The sequence below is a fragment of the Berghia stephanieae genome, unplaced genomic scaffold (assembly GCF_034508935.2).
Source record: "Berghia stephanieae isolate SIO BIC M18660-M18661 unplaced genomic scaffold, UCSD_Bste_1.3 scaffold1705, whole genome shotgun sequence".
NCBI classification, from domain to species: domain Eukaryota; kingdom Metazoa; phylum Mollusca; class Gastropoda; order Nudibranchia; family Aeolidiidae; genus Berghia; species Berghia stephanieae.
This window is the reverse complement of record NW_027622741.1, coordinates 1-11,187: the sequence shown is the minus strand read 5'-3', so window position 1 is coordinate 11,187 and position 11,187 is coordinate 1. Positions and strand designations below refer to the sequence as shown.

The following is an 11,187-nucleotide window of genomic DNA, read 5'->3' as shown; positions in this document are numbered from 1 at the left end:
TCAGTTGGGTGTTATTCAATTGCTCAAGAAGTTCAATGCAGCCAGGGGTGATTGGTCCACCATGTTTTTTGCACTGCTCAAGAGTATTCAAAGTTTTCCTAGTTTTTTCTAACTTCAATTTTTCTTTCTTAATGAGGGAATTTTTTTGGTTGCCTTTATTGTTTCTACAAAGTCTTTTTCAAGTTTTCGAACTTCAGAAGTCTGTTTAGAACATCTGGCCCAATAACACTCTTGTCTTTTTCCATGTTCAGGCAAATCTTTGAATGAGGAGTCTATTAGAAGTCCATTTGTCACAACAATGTTCTTCTTTGAATGAGTTTGTACTGACGTGCTTCCTCCTGCGACTTTCACCCTGTGGTCAAATTTGGAAAATTCTGACTCGCATCCTAAATTTGTCAGTGGTGCACTTCCCAACTTGATGGTATCAACATTGCTGTTCTCCTCGTTTCTAAAATAAGGAACCATATTGATTTGTCTCTCCACAGATTCAATCACTTCTCCTAAACATGCAGCTTCTAACTTCTCTATACCATTTGGGCTTGTTTCTTCAATTGTACACTGTATATCTTTTAAGAGAAAGAGTTTCTGATCAAAGAAGGTCTTTGCAGATGACCAACTTCTCTCTACATTCTTTTGACCCTTTTTGTCAATGCCTAGAAACTCCATTAAGGGAAATATAATAAGCTCTCCAACTTTCACATATATTCTGGCACATGCAGTGAACCATTCGTTTTGTATAAATGTGGCCACGGCTAGAACAAGCTTGTTGCTGTTAACATCTACGACAGCCTCAAAAAAGTCTTTAATGTAGTCATGGTGGCTGATAAAAATCTTTGCAAGTTCAGCAATACGACCAAACCTGTTACTAACAAAGCCTTTGAATGTGTTAGAAAGTTCAATCTTATTAGATTCTAGCCATAACTTGTATTCATAGTACAGTGAGACAGTATGTGAGGCGTGACTTGGAGAGAGCAATTTTGCAATGGCAATTAACCCAAGCGTGTGTATGGAAGAACCAGGTGATTTGAAAATCTCCTCACCAGCAGAGAGTTGCAGGATTTTTTGGATGCCTACCATTTGCTCTGTGTTTTTGAAAACCTTATCTATTGCATTGTCTATACACAAAATTATATGAGCACAGCATTTCAGTCTTTTCTCATCATCCACACCTAAGTTTTCCAAAAGAACATCCAAATCAGAACCTCTGTCTGACATCCAAAAATCTATATGGCTCTTTAAGTCCTCCACAGAACAATCAGCTAAAATGGAAAGACACTTTAACTTATGATTATAGGCAGCCGCTCCATCATCCCCAGTATGACTAAGATTTTCAATATACCCAGTTGTGAGAGTTTTTTTGGGTTGACAATTACCTTTCATGGTTATATGGTCTGTTTTAATGTCATATGTTTTATGACCAGCTGCCTTTGTTGTGTCATCAAGTCCCACAGTAACAACAGATTCTTCATCGTTCAAAAGTTGTTGAGCTACATACTTGAGACTCATATAGGATGCATCTTCTAGGTATCTCATTATTGTTCTTCGACTTGGTAGAGTGAAAGCAAGATCTTTCTTACACTTTCGCTTCTTTTTCTCATTCTGATCCCTCTCACCCCCCTCCTGCTGCTCCTCCTCTTCACTTGATGAGTAAGTTTCATCATCTTTATCATTTTCGGTACATTCATCTTCATGCTTATTTTCTGGCATTTCCCAATCCTGATGAAATACAATGTTAGCAACATTCACCATTATTTTGCAAACTTCCATTGTTGAACATGAGCTCTCACTTTGACACTGAACAAGACATCGTATCACACTTTCATTTAATGCTTTAGAGGTGTTTCTTATTTTAACCTTCGGAAATGTTATGGGAAAATCTTGGGAATTTTTTTCTCTATTCATACTCATATGTTCAAAGGTATGTTTTGATGAGGATGCGTTTACTTTTGTTGGGTCTGTAAAGAGTCTTCTCTTTGAATGAAGATTAAGGTTCCCAGAGTCAATACTCTCACCTATCACTGAATTTAGTAACTCATTTCTATTTATTTCTTTCTGTTCATTCTCATCTTCACACTGTTTGAAGCGTTTCTTTTGAACTGAGTCCTCTCTGGACTGCTTTCTCTTTTTCATTCTCTCCCAGTCTTTGGGTACAGTGTTGGTACACATTAACTTTTAACTCCCAAAACAGTTATCTTGGTGAAAATCAATATCTTCTTGTGTCATCTTTACTCCAAAGTCTTCTTCCATTTGCTTTTGGAAAGATGCATCATTACATCGTATGTCATATGCATTTTTTGTTAGTGAATCTCTGAAGTTTTCAGCATTTTCACACCATTTCTCAGTCTTGATCTTCTTTGAATTTTCATATTTTCTTAAGGCGTTAAATTTTTCATAATCTTTCTGGATTCTTTGTGCAACTGCAGGCTCTTTCATAGGGTAGACATTCTTTGTAATCCAGTCTCTTCTTAACTCATTTGCTACCATTTTACTGGCATCAGCACGGCTGTATGATTTGATACCTTTGGTAGTTTTGCATAATGCCAACATTCGACCAATAACAATATGGCCAGCGGGTAAGCTTGCAGTTGGTGTGAACTCATAAAGTTCTTTAAATGTTTTTCCAAACAAATCCTTTTTTGCTTCATTTCTTGTAGTTACGGCACTCATCTTGATGGCTGATTTTCATTCATCTGAAAGTCAACAAGACATTGTTTACACATTTTGAAATGTAATTTTGAGTAATTAGAGTTGCTTCCCTTGAGTGATTTAAAAAATGGACTGAGTAATATAAATGGAACAAATGTTATTCTGTAACAAATTTGAAGTAGACAATCAAGATGACGATGGGTGACCTTGACTTGACCTTTGACCCTATTCTTTTCCCCTTTTTTCTTAGAAAAGACAGAAATTGCTCATTTTAAAGACCCAAATCACTCATTTTCTATTTTATGTCACCAGAATCGTATTCTCCTTTCAAAAACAGGTTAAGACATGTGTCACACTTGTACATTTGGTTAAGGGGAAAAAAATTTATTTAAGAAATTGTTAAAAACGGCGGCCATCTTGGAAATTATGATGAGTCAATAAAAACTGAAATTTTGAACCGATTTTAATTTTGTTTTTTGGTTTCTGTGTTTGGCTTCACCTGTTCTTTACATTTAGCATAAAAAGCGTCTTTTAAAGGCATTATCTAAAAAAAATCAAAATTGGCCTAAAAAATCGGCCATTTTGCAAAAAAATGCTCTGAACCAACCTAAAGAATCATTTTTTTCAAAAAATTTTTCCAGATTCCTATTCTACACACTATTTGGCATTAGAAATCACTGGAATTGAAATTTCGACCCAGATTTGCCCAACCCTATTAATACCTTTACTCATTGTCCATTTGTAAAATTTATTTTCATGTAATAAACCACCAAAAAAGTAAATTTTTAACGTGGGTGGGGGCTGTCACGTTACTGTAGAATGAGCTTAAGTCTCAATGGGATATTAGCTTTAGGCAACCACGAGTTGGTATTTTTCAAACCTGTTGCTATGCTATCTTGTGATGACAACGTCTCTCAGTCGCCAAACGTCACTAGCTATCCTTCACATAATGCAGGGTTGATTGTGTGAAGTACGTTTGGGGCCGGAAGATAGCAAGGCATAGTGCAGGCTACTGTATTGTGTCAGTCCGTGAACGGGTGACCAATTCATAGTACAGAGAAGGCAAATCTGTTACTATATGTCTTAATAAAAATATAACACAGAGAAGTCCGAAACTGTGTTATACAGGCCGGTACAGACTAAAACAAATATAACACAGGAGACCAAACACTGTGTTGTGGAATATCAAAATTTCAAAAGCTGGTCGGTCAGTGACGAAATAAAAAGGGACATTATAAGTCGTAATATCACATCTCAATAAAAGAGTGTGATAGTAAAAAGGTGCCTGTTAACAGTTGAGTCGGTCAAGTCTCTATCCAGATTCAAAAGGATAGTGCAAAGTCCTGTATGTAAAACAAATTTGAGAAACATGGTTGTTCTCAATACTTGTTGGGTCGTGATCCGTATAGAGTGAAGTAGTGTTCATGCTACACATCTTCACGAAAAATCAGAGCAATGCTGTGTCAAGATTACAGAGGAGCAAGAAGACAAGATTTGTTTGTGTCTTTATATGTTACGGAATAGGTACATTTTCGTTGTCAAAACTTTCATTTTTGACATTTTCTTGATCTTTTAAAATAAAATTATAATTTAATTTAATCAACAGACTTGTTTAATAATTTAAAGATATACTTTTGTGGGGACCTTTTGTAAAATCATTAGTCCAATTGTAGTTGTAAATTTCTTTATATTCTAATGTCATAAAATCAGTGACACCACTGAATCCCTACCAGCGCTTTTACTCACTGAGTCCCTACCACCAGCGCTTTTACTGAGTCCCTACCACCAGCGCTATTACTCACCCAGTCCCTACCACCAGCGCATTTACTCATTGAGTCATAGAGCTTTTACTCACCGAGTCCCTACCACCACTGCTATTACCGAGTCATTGAGCTTTTACTCACTGAGTCCCTACCACCAGCGCTTCTACTCACTGAGTCATAGAGCTTTTACTCACTGAGTCCCTACCACCAGCGCTATAACTCACCGAGTCCCTACCACCAGCGCTTTTACTCACTGAGTCATAGAGCTTTTACTCACCGAGTCCCTACCACCAGTGCTATTACCGAGTCATTGAGCTTTTACTCACTGAGTCCCTACCACCAGCGCTTCTACTCACTGAGTCATAGAGCTTTTACTGAGTCCCTACCACCAGCGCTATAGTTCACCGAGTCCCTACCACCAGCGCTTTTACTCATCGAGTCCCTACCACCAGCGCTTTTACTCACCAAGTCCCTACCACCAGCGCTTTTACTCACTGAGTCCCTACCACCAGCGCTTTTACTCGAGTCATAGAGCTTTTACTCACCGAGTCCCTACCACCAGCGCTATAATAACTCACCGAGTCCCTACCACCAGCGCTTTTACTCATTGAGTCATAGAGCTTTTACTCATCGAGTCCCTACCACCAGCGCTATAACTCACCGAGTCCCTACCTCCAGCGCTTTTACTCACCGACACTGTCCCTACCACCAGTGCTATTACCGAGTTATAGTATAGAGCTTTTACTCACTGAGTCCCTACCACCAGTGCTTTTACTCACCGAGTCCCTACCACCAGCGCTATAACTCACCAAGTCCCTACCACCAGCGCTTTTACTCACTGACACTGTCCCTACCACCAGTGCTATTACCGAGTCATAGAGCTTTTACTCACTGAGTCCCTACCACCAGCACTTCTACTCACTGAGTACCTACGACCAGCGCTATTACTCACTGAGCCCCTACCACCAGCGCTTTTACTCACCGAGTCCCTACTACCAGCGCTATTACAGAGTCATAGAGCTTTTACTCACTGAGCACCTACGACCAGCGTTATTACTCACCGAGTCCCTACCACCAGCGCTATTACTCAGCGAGTCATAGAGCTTTTACTCATCGAGTCCCTACGACCAGCGCTATTACTCACTGAGTCCCTACCACCAGCGCTATTACTCACTGAGTCCCTACCACCAGCGCTAATACTATTAGCCACCAAATCCCTACCACCAGAGGGGACAATATAAGCTCAAATTAGACCCCAAATATTCTTACAGTGATGCAGAAAAAAACAACGAACAGATCTCTTGCAAATTTACACAAAATGTTTCTTACAACAAGATGGATAGGTTTAGCAATAGTCTTGAAAATAAATTTTTCAGAATTTTTTTTCGATTTCTTAGTAAAAATTTGGTGTGACATGACAGGAAAAAAAATTCATAAAACTGCTAAATTTTTGTTTAGCCCAAAACCCAACCATCATGATGCAAAACACATCATAAGAAAAATTCTGACCAAATTTGAAGACAATCTGATGGGAAACAATCCAGATGTGAATGTTAGAAAATCAGAGAATGACGCACAATGAAATTTTGAGAAAATGAAAAATTTGTCTTTAATTTGATAATGGAAGTGGTTATTCAGTATCAGATACTGAATAGTGCTTTGCCACTATTCAGTTCAGTATCCATAAGGAACTCTTTTTTATAGAAAGAGTGAAAAGTGCGACAATCTCGGTTGAACTGCTGACCTACTTCCAGATTGAACACGTGCAGTAACTGACAGCCCGATTCAAAGTTGTAAAAATATTTTGATCGAAATGTTTAAATTTCTGCTATCGTGCAATTAACATAGTTCAAAATATCAAAATAAGAGAGGCAGTCAAATACATTTTTTAATGTCTGAATAGACATGATTAAACGTCTCTAAAAGTTCAGTGACACCATGGCATGGTGGATATAAGCTGTTTGACTCTGAGCTTAAGGTTCGAGAGTTCAAATCCCGGTAAGGGTAACTTTTTTTTTTCCCAATATTTTTTAAAAATTCCTTCTGTCTATTTATATTTTTTAAACTTTTGTTTTAATAATTTTATTTGCTTGAAATATACTTTAATGTTGATAATATACTATTGTTCTTTTATTATTATTATTATTATTATTATTATTATTATTTTTATTATTATTATTACTTACTTACTATTATTATTATCGTTGTTGTTGTAATCGTCATCATCGTCATTATTATGATTATGGTTATGCTTTTTTTTAAATCAAGTAGTTGGAGTAATTTAATCAGTTATCGATTTATTACGAATATCTTTTATGTGTTATCATCGCGTTGTTGTTTTTCATTATTGTACTCTTCTATTGTTTATTACTTTTTAAAATCTTGCTTTTTTCTGTTGTTGTTGTTCTCCTTGTTGTTGTTTGTTTGTTTGTTTTGTCATCTAAGACAAACCCGATTCATTATAAATTCATTTTTAATTGAGCGATGTACTTCCGAGAATTACTTGCCGTATTATATTGAAATTTACATGACAATAATAATAATAATAATAATAATAATAATAATAATAATTTAAATAGATACTGAATATTAGACTACAATTGACATCTATTTACTGAACACACGTGGTATTTTTATGGATGTTTCTTTTTTTACGAAACCTGCCAAAACACGCCGAAACCCGACAAAGTTATGGGAAGTAGGCAGCAGTGGGGAGTGAACCTGGGACTCAGGGAAGTGTACACCATTGGGGAGTGAACCTGGGACTGGGTTTCGTTTTTAAAAAAAGCAATTACTTTTTTACGAAACCCGCCAATATCCGACAAAGTTATGGAAAGAAAGTAACAGTGGGGGGGTGAACCCGAGACTATGGTTTTTCGGCGGGTTTTGGCGGGTTTCGTAAAAAAGTAATTGCTTCATTCTCGTCTGGTACCCAACTCCGATAGTTCGGCTTCATTTCCCACTGGTATCCATCTTCCATAGTCCCAGATTCATTTCCTCTTTTCACAGTCCCAGGTTCACTCCCAACCGGTGTGCACTTCCCTGAGTCCCGGTTCATTGCCCAATGGTGCCCACTTCCCATAACTTTTGACAATTTCGGTAGGTTTCGAAATAAAAGTACATTCTGAGCTCACTGTCCACTGGTATCAGCCTCTCGCAGTCCCGGGTTCAATCCTCATCGGTGTCCAAATCCCAGATTCACTCCCCACTGCTGCCTGCTTCCCATAACTTTGTCGGCTTTTGGCGGGTTTCGTAAAAAAGTAATTCCCCTCCCCCTTGGTATTGCTTTTTTACAAAATCCAGAGTCCCAGGTTCAATTCCCACAAGTGTACACTTCCCTGATTCTCAGGATCACTCCCACTGTTGCCTACTTCAATAACTTTGTCGGATATTGCCAGGTTTAGTCGGGTTTTGTAAAAAAGTAATTGCTTTTATGTGAAACTCGCTGAAACCCGCCGAAAACCAGAGTCTCAGGTTCACTCCCCACTGGTGTACACTTCCCTGAGTCTCAGGTTCACTCCCCACTGTTGCCTACTTCCCATAACTTTCTCGGATATTGCCAGGTTTTCGTCGGGTTTCGTAAAAAAGTAATTGCTTTTATGTGAAACTCGCTGAAATCCACCGAAAACCACAATCTCAGGTTCACTCCCCACTGTTGTCTACTTCCAACAACTTTGTCGGATATTGCCGGGTTTCGTAAAAAAAGTAATTGCTTTTATATGAAACTCGCTGAATCCCGACGAAAACCAGAGTCTCAGGTTCACTCCGCACTGGTGTATATTTCCATGAATCTCAGGTTCACCCCCCACTGTTGCCTACTCCAATAACTTTGTCGGATATTGCCAGGTTTCGTCGGGTTTCGTAAAAAAGTAATTGCTTTTATGTGAAACTCGCTGAAATCCGCAGAAAACAAGAGTCTCAGGTTCACTGCCCAGTGGTGTACACTTCCATGAATCAGGTTCACTCCCCATTGTTGCCTACTTTCAAAATCTGTCGGATATTGCCGGGTTTTGTAAAAAAATAATTCCTTTTATGTGAAACTCGCTGAAATCCGTCGAAAACCATAGTCTCAGGTTCACTCCCCACTGGTGTACACTTCCCTTAGTCTCAGGTTCACTCCCCATTATTTGCCTACTTTCCATAACTTTGCCCGATTTTGTTGGGAGATGGCGCATTTCGTAAACAAAAAGTTATTGCTTTTTTTTTTTCAAACCCCGCCGAAACCCAGTCACAGGTTCACTCCCCACTGGTGTACACTTCCCCGATTCTCAGGTTCACTCCCCACTGTTGCCTACTACCCATAACTTTCTCGGATATTGCCAGGTTTTGTCGGGTTTCGTAAAAAAGTAATTGCTTCTTTATGAAACTAGCTGAATCTCGCCGAAAACCATAGTCTCAGGTTCACTCCCCACTGGTGTACACTTCACTGAGTCCCAGGTTCACTCCCCACGCTTTGCCTACTTTCCACAATTTTGCCGCATATTGTCGGGTTTCGTAAAAAAGTAATCCCCCCCCCCCCCCCCTATTTTGTTATTGCTTTTTTACAAAACCCAGAGTCCCAGGTTCACTCCCCACTGGTGTACACTTCCCTGAATCTCAGGTTCATCCCCTCCTCCCCCTTACACACACACGCACACACACACGCTGCTGCCTACCTCCCATAACTTTGTCGGATATTGCCAGGTGTCATCGGGTTTCATAAAAATGTAATTGCTTTTTATTACGAAACCCGCCGAAACCCAGTCCCAGGTTCACTCCCCACTGGTGTACACTTCTCTGAGTCCCATATTCACTCCCACAGCTGCACTCTTTGTCAGGTTTCGGAAAAAAAAACACCGTATTATAGTGCAAAACCACTATTCAGTGTCAGATACTGAATAGTGCAAAACCACTATTCAGTGTCAGATACTGAATAGTGCAAAACCACTATTCAGTATCAGATACTGAATAGTGCAAAACCGCTATTCAGTATCAGATACTGAATAGTGCTAGCCTTTGATAATAAAGCTAATTATGCAGACAAAGGCCAACATTCATCAAGTATAACCAATATGGAACAAGAAAACAGTAATATTTTATAAATTGATCAAATTCTGAAAAAAATTATAAACAATTCGCTAATCCATACCTCTAAGAAAAAAAATTGCGAAATAATTTAATATCTGCTGTTATTCACCAAAAAATTACTTTAGTGGTCAAATATGCTTTATAGTTCTAAAATTCTTTAACTATATCTCATGAACTAATAATGTAATGTATAATTTGATGCTAAACACCAAAAATAACTGAATTTAAAAAAAAACTTTTTTAAGGGGCAACATAAGCTAAAATTAGACGTAAAACCCTAAAATTTCTAACATAGATGCACCAAAAACTAGCATATAAATTTCTTTCAAATTTAAACACAATGTTTCTTTCATAAATAGCTATATCATGAAAACTCTTGGAATAATTTTTTTAGAATTTTTATTTGATTTCAACTGAAAATTTAGCGCGGATCGACAGGAACAAATGAATTTTAAAATTTATAAAATTGCTAAATTTTAATTTACCCCCAAACACTTACATCATGATGTAAAACACATCATAGAAAAGATTCTGAATAAATTTGAAGATAATTTAAAGGAAAATGACTAAGGTAGGATTGCTAGAAAATCAGACAAATGACATAAAACAGACATTTGAGAAAGCGCAAGCTTTTTCTATAATTTGACATAAAGTTAAAAGGCTGATTTTGCAGACAACTAAAAGAAATGATCCATCAAACTTTCAAAATATGACCGTAATAGGACAAGAAAACGAAAATTTTGTAGATTGATCTAAGTCTAAAAAAAATTATAATCGGTTCACTAACCCATACCCCTTAGATAAAAAAAAATGCTGTAAAATTGATTTTTTTTACGCCCAGAGATAAAATAATTTTGTGGTCAAATATGATGTCATACCTTATGAATTCATCATTATAATCACAAAACCTAATTATTTACTGTATACAATAGGTTATACAGATGATTTCTAGATATATTAAATGATTTTTCAAAAGATAATATGGCACGCTGTCCTCATTTTTCATTTTTTTATTCTACTTGAGAGACAAGTCGTATAAAATTAGATATCTAGTCAAGTTGAACTGCAAAATCAATTCTATTTTAGACGATAAAACAGTTAAATAGTGCACTAGCTCTGAATAAAAAGCAATTTGCTTTCCCAAACCCTTGGAATAAAAATCTCTTTCGCCTCAATACAGAAAAAGTCAACACTACTTGTTTGCCACCACTTTTTTTGTAGTTCCACAAAGAGGGTTGATCCTGCTCTGGATGGAAAAATTGAAATAAAATTTCATTAGCAATTTTTGGAAATGGCATTATTGTCATAAAATGCATTTGTCAAAGACATAGCAATTTTTAAAAAATGATCATTATTCACACCAACACACTTGAAATTTCATTGGTTTTACATCCATAGAACAAAACTCTTGGCAACAAACTATAGTCTGTCGTTAAGTTAATACATTCAGTAGTAATTCAATTCAAATTATGCTTTGCCATTTGCATTTAGAAAAATGAGCATTTATTTTATTGATCACCAATAAAAAATGTAAAGGCGCTATGGAGATTTGAAAACATTACTAACCATTGTCAAAAAGTGCATGCAGACACTCTGGTCTGCTGGCCTAGATGATGGTTTGCTGATTGATGAGTTTTGCCACAGGCAAAGGTTTGCCTCAACACACCTTGCCAGAATAGCCCTTGAGCCAGCATCTTTATGGATTGTCAGG

The 11,187-nt window shown here is 37.4% G+C and overlaps 1 protein-coding gene and 1 long non-coding RNA gene across 2 annotated transcripts; both read right to left on the bottom strand.

The window, feature by feature from the left end:
- Positions 1–2,172: 2,172 nt before the first annotated feature.
- Positions 2,173–2,667, bottom strand: LOC144961198 (uncharacterized). The gene has a single exon (XM_078894478.1). It carries the CDS (start codon positions 2,665–2,667, stop codon positions 2,173–2,175), a length of 495 nt encoding a protein of 164 aa, XP_078750604.1.
- Positions 2,668–9,858: 7,191 nt separating this feature from the next.
- On the bottom strand, positions 9,859–11,181 carry LOC144961199 (uncharacterized). The gene is made up of 2 exons (XR_013643086.1): positions 11,043–11,181; positions 9,859–10,722 (listed from the first exon to the last, which is right to left on the bottom strand). It is a non-coding gene; the product is annotated as an uncharacterized LOC144961199 (long non-coding RNA).
- Between the last annotated feature and the right edge of the window lie 6 nt (positions 11,182–11,187).

What these genes read in the sequence shown, in the direction of transcription:
- LOC144961198 (XM_078894478.1), bottom strand. Translation starts at nt 2,667, where the DNA reads ATGAGTGCCGTAACTACAAGAAATGAAGCAAAAAAGGATTTGTTTGGA.